Source organism: Thermothelomyces thermophilus, chromosome 6 (genome assembly GCF_000226095.1).
Source record: "Thermothelomyces thermophilus ATCC 42464 chromosome 6, complete sequence".
Taxonomy (NCBI): Eukaryota; Fungi; Ascomycota; class Sordariomycetes; order Sordariales; family Chaetomiaceae; genus Thermothelomyces; species Thermothelomyces thermophilus.
This window is the reverse complement of record NC_016477.1, coordinates 3194188-3208803: the sequence shown is the minus strand read 5'-3', so window position 1 is coordinate 3208803 and position 14616 is coordinate 3194188. Positions and strand designations below refer to the sequence as shown.

At 57.2% G+C, this 14616-nt stretch overlaps 5 protein-coding genes across 5 annotated transcripts; 3 read left to right on the top strand and 2 right to left on the bottom strand.

Moving 5' to 3' along the window:
- Positions 1–3453: 3453 nt before the first annotated feature.
- Positions 3454–4437, top strand: MYCTH_39555 (glycoside hydrolase family 43 protein; the record flags this gene model as incomplete). Its single annotated transcript, XM_003666274.1, has 1 exon — positions 3454–4437. One exon carries the CDS (start codon positions 3454–3456, stop codon positions 4435–4437), a length of 984 nt encoding a protein of 327 aa, XP_003666322.1.
- A 252-nt stretch (positions 4438–4689) lies between these two features.
- On the bottom strand, positions 4690–8034 carry MYCTH_2069205 (uncharacterized protein; the record flags this gene model as incomplete). Its single annotated transcript, XM_003666273.1, has 1 exon — positions 4690–8034. The coding sequence occupies one exon, from the start codon at positions 8032–8034 to the stop codon at positions 4690–4692; it is 3345 nt and encodes a 1114-aa protein (XP_003666321.1).
- A 552-nt stretch (positions 8035–8586) lies between these two features.
- MYCTH_2310909 (uncharacterized protein) lies at positions 8587–9906 on the top strand. The gene is made up of 2 exons (XM_003666272.1): positions 8587–9148; positions 9218–9906. Exons 1-2 carry the CDS (start codon positions 8859–8861, stop codon positions 9459–9461), a joined length of 534 nt encoding a protein of 177 aa, XP_003666320.1. The 5' UTR covers positions 8587–8858; the 3' UTR covers positions 9462–9906.
- Positions 9907–10781: 875 nt separating this feature from the next.
- Positions 10782–13268, top strand: MYCTH_2310905 (uncharacterized protein). The gene is made up of 8 exons (XM_003666271.1): positions 10782–10824; positions 10886–11220; positions 11377–11451; positions 11582–11796; positions 11919–12176; positions 12257–12550; positions 12629–12761; positions 12818–13268. Exons 2-8 carry the CDS (start codon positions 11071–11073, stop codon positions 12983–12985), a joined length of 1293 nt encoding a protein of 430 aa, XP_003666319.1. The 5' UTR covers positions 10782–10824; positions 10886–11070; the 3' UTR covers positions 12986–13268.
- MYCTH_2310901 (uncharacterized protein) lies at positions 13269–14359 on the bottom strand. The gene is made up of 2 exons (XM_003666270.1): positions 14069–14359; positions 13269–13995 (listed from the first exon to the last, which is right to left on the bottom strand). Exons 1-2 carry the CDS (start codon positions 14201–14203, stop codon positions 13633–13635), a joined length of 498 nt encoding a protein of 165 aa, XP_003666318.1. The 5' UTR covers positions 14204–14359; the 3' UTR covers positions 13269–13632.
- Between the last annotated feature and the right edge of the window lie 257 nt (positions 14360–14616).

Sequence of the window (14616 nt, the reverse complement as noted above, 5' to 3'; positions counted from 1 at the left end):
CCATGGAGACATCTCTGCTTTCTATGAGGTTGCTCCAATGGAGATGTGTGCATAGGCTAGGTATACTCGGTGGTTGGTGCTGACTACTTGGTATTATGGGTAAGTTTGACCCCTGACCAGGTATTACAAGGTATTACCGCGGACCTAACTAAAGAGTGCACCAAGCTTCACAGCTAGAATCGAGACACCATAAACTACTGTTAGACCACATTGCTAGCGGATAGAGAAAATGTAATCCGTATCCTAGTTTCAATATTCTCCTAGTTTTCTATGTTTTTCTAAGGTATTTTTCTAATTACCTGACGTGGTAATTATAAATAGATAGTAGTACTGCTCGGAATACATAGCTACCCAGGGAGTTTTTCTATAGTGTCCTAGCCGATACCTAGTAGGGGGGAAAACTTTGGCTCCCTACATAGAACTATAGTAAATTCAGTTCTATTAATGGTAGTTTACTCCGTATAGTGTCTTGATTCTAGCTATAAAGCTTGATGTAATCTTCGAGTTAGGCCCCTGGTAATACCTGGTAATGCTCCGGTCATGGGGTCAGACGAGTAACGTAAAAACAGACACTGCCGATGGTGGGGTAAAAGTACAATTTCCGTTCTTGGCCGCATCTGCAATCGAGTCCATTTTTGCAGCATTCTGTGCACTCTTGTCCGGAATACACTGCTGTGAAGTACTTTCCTATGGCAGCCTCACCGACACTCCGAAGCAATGGTGCTTTGATTCTCTCTGCATTTAACCCTGGCTTCACAACAAGATCTGCCTCACCGATTGGCTACTTATGTACATACAGTACGAGGCGGTTTGTCAACTGCCAAGCAGAACAAGGGGGCGCTACTTCTATCCCTTGACATCGGAAATTCGTATGTATGTACAACCCCTCGCCCGTTATCGCTCGAGATCCAGACGAAGACTGCCAGGAAGAAAAGAACAAAACGAGCGCAGAGGAAAAAAAAAGCAGAGAGGAGGCGGAGAGAAGCAACGGAGCCGACAATGCTCTCAAACAATGTCCAAGCGGCACCTCAACATCTCAACGCCCGATGCCAGATGCCCCTTGCTGTTCGTATGTGGTTTGCCGCGTACATACATGCGTCCCTCTCCGCGGAACCGCAGCGCCGAGAAAGCCATTACAGCATGCGAAGACGGTCAACCGCCTATAAATTATTAAGAATTACACGTCTTCCGCGCGCGCGAGTTCCTTATCACAACCCTCTCATGCACTGCTGTGGCGCCTGCGCCCCCATATCGTCTTGCCGCGAATCCCACTCCCGAGAGGCACTCATTTTCCGACACGCTGTACGTGTACCCTGTTGCTGCTGCATTTCTTGTCGTTGCCGACACAGCGTGCGGGTAGCAACTCTTGAAGTCTCGGATGAGGGAGTTAGTGATCTATACCGCCTTTCCTCTCTCTGTTTCTCCCGTCATCACAGGCGACACGTGGGCTTTCAGCTCCGGCTACTCTGTCGGTGAGAGTCGCCTCAGTTGCTGCTGACCGGTCTGCAGGGGGTTCCGGGATGTTTGGGGAGCCGGGCTGCGTCTCGCTACCTGTCGAACTTAGCTGTCGTCTTGGGGAACCCGGAGGCAGCGGCTTGAGACCGAGACGACGCCGATCGCGGTGCTGGTATCCGTTCGGGCACTTGTAACGCTGACAGATGGCACCATGAACCTCTGGTCTGCGTGGAAAGTGCCCGAGGGGGAGGGGGAAGGGTCCACGTTAGGTGCTGCGGCCGGTTTGCCTCATCGGCAGATGGTTGCTTGGGAGAATTAGGCCAATGATACACCAGCTGCCGTCGTCGTCGCCGCCGCCGCCGGGTTCGAGGTCGAACTGGGGCGGGATCTTCGCTGAACCTCTTGCTGCCAGAAGGCTCGTTATTTTTACCCCGGCACTCGTAGATGTGCCTGGCAAAGGGCAGTGATGGGAAAGACAGCAACACGACTTTCAGACACCAATGCCTGTCTCCTGCCGTCGATATCCCACCGCTGACTCGGGGGACCGGCAACTGGGAAGCAAACTCGACTCGAGCATGTTTCCGACAACCGAGGTGGACTTGGCCTTGAATCTGGCGCCCGAGTCAAGCGTGCAGCGGGAGGGACCGCGGGCCCGGCAGAGCTTCAGCAATGATGCCCGGCTACTTACTTTCTGAGCAGCTAGAAACCCCTGTCTAAGGTGAATGTATGCTCTTGGTTCCAAGGTCACGCGAGATAGGAGTCACCTACTTCGGACAATTTCCGCCAGGATCCGAGGAAGGCTCGTTGGCATCTTCCGCTGCCACGGCCGGTCAGTGGTGCTTGGGAAGCAGTTCAAATAGAAAACGCCACTGGCACGGAAACACGTCTTCACCGCCGGGTGGTGGTGGTCGGTGGCCGCGAGCAAGCCATCATTGGAGCCTCCGGGGGGATGGCTGTATGTACATACATAACATGCATGCATGTATGCATGTATGTATGTGTGTATGTACTGATTATGTATGTATAGTGCATTGGACACCGCTCTGGGTGGACATGGCATCGACTCTGTGTTTATGGCGCAGAAAGGCTCTCGTCTGCAAAGGTCACAACCTGTGGATGGATGCGGAAATCAACGATCTTCGGATATCTGCTATGGAGTTCGGTCAGGGAGGAGGAAGAAGGAAGAGGCTGACCAGGGCCACCCTGCAGGGAAGATGTGGGTGGCTGTAACCCTGGTGGGGCCGGGAACCCAGTGGGGCCCGGTCCACCACACTTCTGATGGAGATCACACACGCTCTTCTTGGACCCTCCATCCAGATTGTTCTACTGATTAACCCAATCGTTTTGCGCAACCCCGCGTTACCCGCGTCGAAAAGCCCCGCGCTGCTGGGCAAGAAGACCCAGCGCACTCGATCAACATGACGCAGGAGCAATAACTACAGGGCGACGGAACCCCAAAACTTTTGGGCATCGCGAGCCGGCGCAAGTCACGGCCGCGGCACGGCAGGACCCCACCACCACCCCACCAACCCGCCAAGCCGCTGCCCGGAACGCTGGCCAGACGGTTAAAATGGAGGATAAATAGGAAGATGGGACCAGACCCTCCTCCCTTCCCGACTTCCACGCGCCCGGCCGACCCAGCGGGACGGGCCCGCCTGGAGATGATGCTCCAGCCCGCGTGCGAGCTCTCCCGAGCAGGAGAAGGAGGGAGTCTCCAGACACACACATCCTTTCTCTCTCTATATATATAACCCAGACGAGAGTGCTCCGGCCCGGTTGAGCCCGATTTTGCACCTTTCATCTGTCACGCAAAGCTCCTCTTCGTGTTTCTGGATTCTGGATTGAACACCACCAGGCGCATCTTAGTGCCCCTCCTCCCCTCCTTCCCCCCCTCCCCGCATCACCGCGCATCCCCCCCAAGAGCGTATATAAACCAACTACCCACGCAACTCCCCAAGAGTAAGTAAGAGCGGTCTCTCCAGGGACAAGCCATCCGCCATGGCGCCCCTCATCACCAACATCTTCACGGCCGACCCGTCGGCCCACGTCTTCGAGGGCAAGCTCTTCATATACCCGTCGCACGATCGCGAGACGGACATCAAGTTCAACGACGACGGCGACCAGTACGACATGGTCGACTACCACGTATTCAGCACCGAGTCGCTGGACCCGGCCGCCCCCGTGACCGACCACGGCGTCGTGCTCCGGGCCGAAGACGTCCCCTGGGTGTCCAAGCAGCTCTGGGCCCCCGACGCCGCCTACAAGGACGGCAGGTACTACCTCTACTTCCCCGCCCGCGACAAGCAGGGCGTCTTCCGCATCGGCGTCGCCGTCGGCGACCGCCCCGAGGGCCCCTTCACCCCCGACCCGGAGCCCATCCGGGACAGCTACAGCATCGACCCGGCCGTCTTCGTCGACGACGACGGCCGGGCCTACATGTACTTTGGCGGGCTCTGGGGCGGCCAGCTGCAGTGCTACCAGAAGGGCAACGGCATCTTCGACCCCGAGTGGCTGGGGCCCAGGGAGCCCTCGGGCGAGGGCGTCCGGGCGCTGGGGCCGCGCGTCGCCCGGCTGGCGGACGACATGCGCCAGTTCGCCAGCGAGGTGAAGGAGATTTCGATCCTGGCGCCCGAGACGGGCGAGCCGATCGCGGCCGACGACCACGACCGCCGCTTCTTCGAGGCCGCCTGGATGCACAAGTACGACGGCAAGTACTACTTCAGCTACTCCACCGGCGACACCCACTACCTCGTCTACGCCGTCGGCGACAGCCCCTACGGGCCCTTCACCTACGCCGGCCGCATCCTCGAGCCCGTCCTCGGCTGGACCACGCACCACTCCATCGTCGAGTTCCACGGCCGCTGGTGGCTCTTCCACCACGACTGCGAGCTCAGCGGCGGAGTCGACCACCTGCGCTCCGTCAAGGTCAAGGAGATCTTCTACGACAAGGACGGCAAGATTGTCACTGAAAAGCCCGAATAGGCGTTGTATATACATTTACATATATATATGTAAACATCTACGTATATATAAAGTTAAACTATGAAACAAAGAAAAAAATCATTGGAACGGGTATTCTGTCTATTATTCCCAACGAGAAATGCGCTGTTTATAGCTTATATGGGGTGAGATCATCAAGCATGTGAAGTGGTGATCAGCGAGGCTGGCCAGGGTCGAACTCTCCCTCTCTCTCCCTCTCTCCTCGTTCACTCTCCCCTCGTTCACTCCCTCCCATCACTCCTTCACTCCCAAACCGCGCACCAACCTATCCAGCGCCGCCTCGTACCTCGCCGGGCTGTGGTCCGTCAACAGCCCCATCCCGAATCGGATCTCCCCGAACCTCCTCTCCACGTCTTTTACATACCGCAGCACCATCCTCCTCGCCGGCCGCCCTAGCCCTTCCTTACCTCCCTCGGTCGTTTCCGGGGCCCTAAGCAGCGCCACCGTCCCCTCCACGACAAACACCTCCCCCGGCGGGACGAGCTTCTCGCTCCGCATCGCCCGCCTCAGAGTGCCGAGCAGCTCGTAACCCCACTCGTCGTCGCCCTCGTTCCGGACGTCGTGGTCGTCTCTGGCGAGGCAAGCGCGGGCGATGGCCTTCAGGATCCTCCGCCTCGCCTCGCGGGCGGCGCCGTCCGCCCGGAGCGCCAGTGCGGCGCCCTGCACGTCGTGGAGGAGCCCGAGCGAGAGGAACGGGACGATGTCGTTGCCGTTCACGATGGTCGTGATCAGCCCGCGCGTGGCGTCACGCAGGGCGGAGCACACGGTCGCGGGCGGGCCGTAGGCGTAGACTTGGATTGGGCGGTTCGGTGGGATGCCTAGATGGTAGCGTGGAGAAGCAGAAGAAGAAGATGATGATGAAGAAGATGATGATGATGATGATGAGAAGGAAAAGGAGGAGGAGGAGGAGGAGGAGGAGGTGGTGGTGGTGGTGGTGGCAGTGACAAAGGTGCGATTATTATTGTTGTTGTTGTTGTTGTTGCTGCTGCTGCTGCTGTTACCGCCGTCAACCGGCTCCGAGATCATGATGCCTAGGAGGGAGGTCACGGCAGCGCCGAGAGAATGGCCCGTGAGGATCAAGCCGTAGTTGGGGAACTCTTCGAGGGCGGCCTGGAGCGTGCGCAGGACGCGGCCGTCGCCTCCGTGGAGGAGGCGCTTGGCCGAGGCGTGCACGCCCTTGTGCACTTTGTACGAGCGGCCCTGCCAGGTCAGCTCATCGTATTCGCACGCCATGTCGGCCAGGACGTCCTCGAACCCGAGCGTGCCGCGGCAGGCGAGGACCACAGCTTTGGACTCGTGGTCGAGCGAAATGTAGTGCACGAGAGGCACGCCCGTATTGGTCGCCCCCGTGGCATCGGAACCGCCTTCTGGGTCGACAAAGGAGGCGAGGAGAATGTCGTTGGGATCGGATTTGGTGTGGTGAGCAAAGGACCGCAGTTCGTGGTGTGTGTCGTCGAGGATCCCCGACCTCGGCATCTCAGTACCGATGCCTAGGGCTCTGAGGAAATGGGATCCGTAAGACGCCGAGGCAAAGCGCATGTATCGAGCAGCGTTGCTGAGCAAATGCCGCTCGGGGAACACGCCCGGCAAAACACCACTCTGTCTGAGCGCACTCAACTTGTCGACCGGAGTGAAAGTGAGGGCGGTACTCTGGTAACAGGAAAAAAGTGACATCTCCGACCTGCTCGTGGCCAGCGTGCGGATGCTTGGTGTATCGGATTTTGACCGGCGGTGATTCCTTTCCAAGGCAACCTGTCCGCCCTCGTCTTCCGTATCAGGATCAAGCTCGCACACTTCCCGGCTGCCTGCCGTCTCAGCGTACATGGAAGTGGATTGATAGTTGTCAGTAGTGACAATTGAAGCGCCCAGAGACACTGTCGATTGCCTCCGGCTTTCCTGGATCGAGTGGTAACTGATGCGAGAAAGGCTATGGTCAAACTCCTCATGCCTCCCTTCACCGTCCAAAAACAATGACTGCTGATGGATACTGGCTGGTCGTCGGTCCGACTTCCCGGATAATTTAGCTGCCAGGGACGCAACAAATGTAGACTTAGCTTTGCCCGGCGCAGCCTCAGAACTGTTATCCTTCTTGTTGAGTCTTGGGGTTGATCTTCTGAGCACATTTCGAGGACCCTTTCTTGTCTCCCCAGAACTGGGGCCAGAGCTATGCTCTTCCCTCCTCGTCGGAACTAACGGAAGTTCCGGAAGCTTCTTATCAGTGAGCAAGCTTGGCTGACTGCCTCGTGACTGCGATGGAGGCGCGGCGTATGTTGGGTGACTTGGCTCCTGTTGGACGGAGCTGTCGGCGTCGAAATCGATACATAATCGAGGCGTCGTCATATGATGTGATGATGTAGGCGAAGCACTTGGGCCAGCGGTGGTTATGCTTTCCCCTTCGTGGTGTGACTTTTGGTGAGACGCAACTTTGCTGACGGGGTAATGCGAAGCTGGCGGTTCAAGTTGTCTCCCAGAGTCCACGGCGTGGCTGATTTCTCCATCTGTCTTTTGATAGGAGACTCTTCGTTCATGGCGACGCGCGTTTCGAAAGACGAATTGCACGGTGGCATTTTCCTTGCCAGCTTGTGCCAGGGTATTGTTGCGCTTCTCCTCGATCAGTTCGATGCCGGGAGGAGGCCTAACCTCGATTTGTCGCACGTCACCAGTAAAATCGACTGTGATGGTCTCCGAGACGGCGAGTTCTCTGGTGATAGACACCTTGGCGTTGTTTGGCAATGACTGCACGATATCACGCTCAAGTTGTCGCGCCGGCGCACTGTCGAGACTCGGATCCCGGTGTTCCGAAGAACCGAGGCTCCTGGAGAGCCGATGCCGCAGCTTTTTATCAGAGATATCAACCCGCACACCGTCGTTGAGGACAACGATGTCCCATACAACCTCATCCACGGGGGACCTGCGGTCTTCCTCCTCCAGGAGAGATCTGCACGACCTCTGCAAAAAGGCCAGAGTGCAAAGTGCTGCGACGAGGTCACTTACTCCAACCGTTTCTCCTCGCCCGGCCAACGGGGGATTGGTGATTTCTCGGCGGATCATGGCGATGATGCTGGCCATGGCGCGCGAGGAGTCGGTAGAGCCAAAGAAGCGGTCGAGAGTCGACAGAAACAACTGGGATCCCTCGGATAATGTGGATAGCGCGGTGTTGGCAAATTGGAAACCGGTTGCGGTCCAGAAGATCAAGAGATCCGCCTTGTTCTGTATCTTCTCAATGACACCTTCTATGCCAGTCTCCGTGTCTGCTTGTACCGCGCCGGCGCGGACAAGGGCAGTGTCCTTCCCGGCTCTGCTCAGAACCCCGTCAAGGATGGTACGGCCGACCTTGAGGGTCGAGAGCGTCGTGAACCTGGCCGCATCCAACCCGCTCCCCCCTATGGCGCTGGTAATCCGAACAGCGAGACATGTTGACCGTGTAGCGAAACTGACCAGGCTGGCAACCGGGCCGGGGAGGAGTGTGCTTCCGGGGTCTAGGGTTGTTTTGTTGGTGTCCTGGTCGATAACGAGCGCCCCCGAGGGTACCAAGGCATCTTGAACATCCACTGCGGCCCGGCAGTTAGTCGATATCATTCTCGGACCTCCGATCGGTGCCGCATCTTTCGCCTACGCTAGTCGTCGGAGAGGGGTGGCCGCAGCAGGCGGTTCGTCGCAACGCGGCTACTCGCACCGCAGCAGCGATTCGTCAGCGGGGTCAAATAAAAGGACAAAAAAGGAAGTAGATTGAGCTGAAATACGCATGCCTTGGGATGGAGAGTGCAAGGAACAGAGGTGAACGATAGGGCGGGTACCTGGCTTGCCAAAATCTGGGGTGGTCTGCCCACGTCAATCGATGGCCCAGTAGTGTAGCAGGGATGACCCGCCCAACATTTACCCAGATTCATGCGTTCTGAAAACTGGACCCGGTGGCACTCTCAACCGGAATCGCCAAATCGCGCTGGCCGCTCATTGCCTAAGGCAGAAAGCGGTGTGGCATGTGATGATAGGCTGTAATCCGTACAGTACGGAGTACGGATTACAGTAATCCGTACACTACACTAGTGGCAGGGGCCCCTTGCTGCTGGAGCCTGCCGCGTTCTGCTGTCGTCCCCAGCCGTTGGGGTGTCTACACTACTCAGTATCGTGGCTTGGCAAGGCGCCAGCTCATGTCGCTCGTATTGAAACACTACGCAAAAGAGTCCGATTCAAAGAAACAGTTATTTTTGACCCTCGCAAGATCAGTCAGTGGGCACGCCGAGTTACTTCGTGCCTCGTACATCGCCCGACTGCTCGACACCTGCACAACTCAAAACAATCCCAGGAGCAGCGACCGAGCACAACAAGCCCGAGCGATCTGAGCCCCCTCCAGCGACATTGCCCACCCGCCTTCGCACGCCGACCTTCCATCCCCAATCGCAATGGCCGCCCCAGGTCTCTTCTCGGACAAATACCTGTCTCCCGAGGTGCAAGCTGCTCTGCCGGAGGGTTACAAGCTGCGCGCTCTTCGCCGGGACGACTTCGACGCTGGCTTCCTGGACTGCCTGCGGGTGCTGACGACGGTGGGTGACATCTCGAGGGAGGCCTGGGAGGAGCGGTACGACTGGATTGCGAGGCAAGATGGCAGCTACTTCATTCTCGTCATTGAGGACACCACCTCCAATCCGCCGAGGATCGTCGGTACCGGTGCGCTCCTGGCGGAGCGCAAGTTGTAAGGATCTCTCCTGCCAACGCTCCGTCAGATTCGCACCAGACAACTAATACGACTTTCGCGCGGCAGCATTCACAATCTCGGATCCGTTGGCCACATCGAGGATATCGCCGTCGCCAAGGACCAGCAAGGCAAGAAGCTGGGGCTGCGACTCATCCAGGCGCTAGACTACATCGCCAAACAGACAGGGTGCTATAAGACGATATTGGACTGCAGCGAGGCCAACGAAGGCTTCTACGTAAAGTGTGGCTTCAGGAGAGCCGGTCTGGAGATGGCGCACTACCACGAGGGTCCCAAGAGCAGCAATGCCTAATAGCTGGAACGGTGGACGCAGGCGTGCAGTGCAGCGTTGAGTGACCAGTTCCGTCGCTTGGCTGCGGCAGCATCCAACAAGACAGCAACCTTTGATAGCAAACACATTAGCTACGGTCAGCAAGGAGCAGTATACACACCTGCAGCTCTCTGGGTTGAACTCCAGCATTACGCCATCCCTGTGGGAGAGGCTGAGATCTTCAAGGCTGCGGCGTCGGGACTCCTCCAGATCCAGAAGCGTGAGGGAAGAGGCTTATTTCCACTTATAGATGGGAAGGTGTGAGTGATTAGGATGGGACAGAGGTAGATCTAGAGCAGCGTTGCTTTTTTTTCCCATTGGTTCCTTGATATGCACGCATTTCCGCCCTGATCATCCGGCGTACCCGAGACTTCGGCGCGCTCGACCACAGTGATTAACAAGAAGATAAAAAGTAATTAAGATAAACACCATTTTTTGTTGCATTGCTCCGGGAGACCCCGCCCGCAGTGTCAAGCTGATAGCCCCTGGTAAAGTGGCCGACCCCTTGTGGCCTTCTGACACACTCAGCAGCAAAGCTGTCAGCCTCGCATTTCCCCCGCCTCGGCATGTGATTTTCAAGGGCCTGAATGAATCCCGATGCAGCCAAAAAAAAGCCGATTTCTTAAGACCCGACTGGCTGGCCGAGGTGAACACATGCACCCAGCTCAGCTCCTTCCATAAGACCTCGACATGCAACCACCTTCCGTAATGGTGCTGTGCAACCCCCCATCGGAGTCCCTATACGTTGCACTGACCCTCCGACACGGTAGGGCCGAATAATTACGAACCCGGCGGGGAAGCCTCAGGACTGCTCATCCAAGCCCAGATCGGGTGATTGCTCAAGAAACTAGACTGAGATATCAGATCAGCCACGCCCAACCTTGGGAGACCCTGCTGGCCAACGACCGGCCGTCTCTAACTATCCGGAGCAGTCCCCTCGTGCACTATCTGTCATCCATCGCATGCCACCGAGCCCAAGACATCTGCTTCTCCTGTCATATATGCATGATCTCCCTATGTCTTCTATCTGATCTAATATCGCCGTCTTCTGCTGAGTTGCTTCGCGTTTCGTGAGACGTGCAGCTGATCTCCTACCTGCCCGCATACATATCCCTCGGCTACCTCAGGCTTCGTTCCATACTCGGACTCCGGATATCCCCAACCCACAAGGCCCGAGGTTTAGAAGAAGTACATAGAAAACAAAAAGAAACGGCCAATCGCGTTTGCAATCAAAGTCGACAAGCTCCGTCGAAATTATGCAGAGAGCCGACGCATCTTTCAATACGATGGATCGGGACCTTCACATCGCTCTGACCCGCGTCCGCATTGCGCTCCTGCAGTGGGAGTAGGTTCCTCCTTTCCGTGAATTTCGGCTTAATATCAGACATATGATAACTGTGATTCAGAGCTTGCGAGAAACTTGGGGTTGTTCCGCCGTCATCCTCCCACCGACGAAGACGGGGATCCCACTCAAGTCGCAAGACCGGAATGGTCATCGCCAGCAAGCACAAGGTCCTCTAGCTGCCTGTTTCCACTTTAGATTACCTCTTCTCTCCTCCTCAACTCAATCATATCGAGCCCTTCTCGCACCATGGCTCCCCACACCACTGAGGGTTCCACGGCGACAGCCGTGGAGGGCACAACTCCGGAACACTGGATCATGGGCAGAAAGGAGTTCGAACGCCGCATGCCACACCACGACGGCATCAAGGCGCTTTGGGAAACCAGGTGGCGGCTTCCTGTACGTAATTCAGTACCATGACAGCTCGTCAAATCCAACGGATGGTCTCTGGGCGCAGAGATAAGCAGCCCAGACGAGACGTTTTCCATAGCATCATCCCACGTCAGACTGGACGCCAGTGCAACGATATGCTCACCACTTCTTTTTAATTGAAAGTGCAGCAAGTCCGTCTACCCGTTCCACGACGGCGCGTACGAGGACTTCGCCCCCATCTTTGAGGAGCTGATCAAGGTAGGTGATCAGACCAACCTCTTCTCTCCCGTCCCCGTCCTTACCCCCCCCCCCCCCGGCCCTCTTTTTCTTTTTTTCCCCTTCCCATAGCCCTGAGCTGACCCCTTTCTTCCTCTCAAATCACGAACAGCGAAACATCAACGATGCCTGCGTCCCGTCGTACACAGAGGCCTTCCTCCCCACTGCCGAGCGTCTCGCGTCCCTCGCCGATAAGAAAGCCACCGCCAGTACCACCACCGCCGCAAAGGAGGCTTCGGCCCTGTACCTGCGTGCCTGCGCCGTCTACCGCATCGCCCGGTTTCCGTACATCACTGCGTTTCCGGAGGTGAACGACGCTGTCAAATGGTGTGTCCCCCATGATCGTTTTCGTTTCCTTGCTTCCGGCCCTGTTTCTCTTTGCGGCCTGCTTCCTCCGGAGTCCCCAGAGAAGAAGATCGAGCAGTAGCTGATGCCGGGGCGGAACGCAGGAGGGCGTGGCAGGCGCAGAAGGAGACATATCTGAAGGCCGGTCAGCTGTGGGAATGTCCTGTGGAGGAGGTTTTGGTGGATCACAAGCACGCCAAGGGCAACGACAAGGCCCAGATTCCGGTCTACGTGAGGGTACCGAAGCTGGAGAAGGAGCAGAAGAAAAGAACAAAATGCCCCGTAGTGGTCCTCATGACTGGGTTGGACGGGTACCGGCCGGACAATACGGTGCGGTGCGACGAGTTTCTGCAGAGGGGCTGGTGAGTACTGGTCTTCTCACATTCATATTATGAACAGCTTGTCGGGAATGCTTTGTGCTGACTGAACGGGTGGGCATCAGGGGCTCCGTGGTGGTTGAGATACCCGGCACGGCCGATTGCCCCGCCGACAGCGCCGACCCTCAATCGCCCGACCGGCTGTGGACGAGCCTGCTCGAGTGGATGGGCAGCGACGGACGGTTCGACATGAAGCGTGTCATGGTCTGGGGCCTGAGCTGCGGCGGATATTACGCCATCCGCATCGCCCATACGCACCGGGATCGGCTGGTCGGGTGCGTTGCGCAGGGAGCCGGCTGTCACTACTTCTTCGACAAGGAATGGCTCGAGAAGGTGGACGGGCACGAGTACCCTTTCGAGTTGCGTGAACCCCCCCCCCCCCCCCACCAGAGTAATGTCCCGTCTTTGGATTGCAGAAGAATGCTGACTCGTCAAAGGTTGACGCCTGCCATGGCTATGAAGCACGGGTTCAAGTCTGTCGATGAGTACAAGGCCAAGGCCCAGAAAAAGTTCTCGCTTCTTGAGACGGGCATCATCCAGAGACCGTCGACCAGGCTGCTGCTGGTCAATGTGAGTCTCTCCTCGTGCTGAGGAAAGGATTGGTGGCTGAGCTAACTCTCAACAAGGGTACTCAGGACGGCCTCATGCCCGTCGAAGACTCAATGATGCTGTTCGAGTATGGCACTGTCAAGGAGGCTCGCTTCTTCTCCGGCGCGCTGCACATGGGCTATCCACTGGCCAATGGATCTGTGTACCCCTGGATGGAGGAGGTCATGGCCTCGGTGAGGGACTGAAGTCGAGAATCGGTAACCTAGTTGTCCGCGTCGCTATTTCCATGCTGCTCTGTTACCTTTTAATAGTGTTCCTTCCCGTCCGCGTCCATAGGAAAAGAAAGTTCGTTGTTGGGCGCAATCAGTTTCACCGTCCCATCCATCCACCGTCCACCACCAGGACGTGGCCGCTCACATAGGCACTCGCCTTGCTTGCGAGGTAGACGGCCGTGCCCTTGAAGTCCTCGGGGCTCCCCCACTACGGAACAAACGTCACGTTAGCATCGTCGTAACACGGACAGGTGGCCCAGATTTTAGAAGAAACAAAAGAAAGGGAAAAAAACCCACCCTTCCGGCCGGTATCCTCGCGCTGATGCTAGCCAGCCGATCCGGGTCGTTGAGCAGCGCGGTGTTCATCTCGGTCTCGATGTACCCGGGCGCGATGGCGTTGACAGTGATGCCGCGGGCGGTCCACTCGTTGGCAAAACTCTTGGTCAGCTGGCCGACGGCGCCCTTGGACGCCGCGTAGGCGGGGACGGTCAGGCCGCCCTGGAAGGTCAGCAGCGAGGCGAAGTTGATGATGGAGCCGCGGCGGCCCGTCACGGGCGACGGGTCGAGCTGCAGCATGTGCGCGCCCACGTCGCGGCAGAGGATGAAGACGCTGTTGAGGTTCACTTGGATGACCTGTTTTCCGCCGGGGGGGGGAGGAAGGAAGAGAAGAAGGAAAGTTGTGTCGTCAGCGAGGATGCCACATGCGCGTGAAAAAAAAAAAAAAGCACGAAGGGACGGGACAGTGGAAGTGCGCTGCCGTAGGGGCTTACCTCGTTGAAGTCGGAGTCCGGGAACTTCTCGCACGGGTGTCTCCGCTGGATGCCGGCGCAGTTGACGAGGATGCGGATCTGGTGGCCGTCGGCGAGGATCCGCGGTACCAGCTTCGAGACGTCCTCGGCCGAGCTCAGGTCGGCCGTGTAGATGGTGGCGCTGCGGCCCAGGGCCCGAACGGCATTGAGCGTATCCGTGGATGTCTCATCTCTCTGGACCGCGGGGAGTCAGTCGTCCATGGCCTTCAAGATGTGTGATGTCTTTGGAAGTGACACTCTAGCTTACCTGAACGAGAAGAATGTCGGCTCCGGCTTCGGCGAGGGCGATGGCGACGGCCTTGCCAATGCCGCGGGTCCCGCCAGTGACAAGTGCGGTGTGGCCTTCGAGCGAGAACATGCTCGACACGTTGCTTGTCGCCATTGTTTCTGTATTTGTTTTTTTTTCTGTTTCCCTTATCAATGAGTGCGTTTCGAGGAAGGGTATGCCACCCTGCGCATATGAACAACTTATGTTGTGTTCAACCCCTGGATGCAGAAGAACCCGCTTTGGGCCGTCTCCATGGTTGGCGAAAGGTGGTGTAAGTCGGATGACTGCATGTTCAGGGACCCTTGTATCTTGGACCCAGTTCCTGGCCCAACGCCTGCTCAACTATGTAGCGGTCGACCATGTCGAACCACAAATACGGTACCGTACGGTCACAGTTTTGTAACCGGTACGGGACAGTTTACACTACTGCAGCGGAAACCGGCAACGTTATTGGGCTCGGTTGTGGGCCAACAAAGTCCCACATTGCCACAACCGCACCGCACGCACTTGCCCGCACAAGTTCGAGG

Excerpts from the sequence above, each read along its gene's own strand:
- MYCTH_2310909 (XM_003666272.1), top strand. The coding sequence starts at position 8,859 with ATGGCCGCCCCAGGTCTCTTCTCGGACAAATACCTGTCTCCCGAGGTG. Across the intron at positions 9,149-9,217 it reads CTCCTGGCGGAGCGCAAGTT|CATTCACAATCTCGGATCCG; the intron begins GTAAGGATCTCT and ends TTCGCGCGGCAG.
- MYCTH_2310905 (XM_003666271.1), top strand. The coding sequence starts at position 11,071 with ATGGCTCCCCACACCACTGAGGGTTCCACGGCGACAGCCGTGGAGGGC. Across the intron at positions 11,452-11,581 it reads TCTTTGAGGAGCTGATCAAG|CGAAACATCAACGATGCCTG; the intron begins GTAGGTGATCAG and ends AATCACGAACAG. Across the intron at positions 12,551-12,628 it reads GGGCACGAGTACCCTTTCGA|GTTGACGCCTGCCATGGCTA; the intron begins GTTGCGTGAACC and ends GACTCGTCAAAG.
- MYCTH_2310901 (XM_003666270.1), bottom strand. The coding sequence starts at position 14,203 with ATGGCGACAAGCAACGTGTCGAGCATGTTCTCGCTCGAAGGCCACACC. Across the intron at positions 13,996-14,068 it reads CCGACATTCTTCTCGTTCAG|AGAGATGAGACATCCACGGA; the intron begins GTAAGCTAGAGT and ends CCCGCGGTCCAG.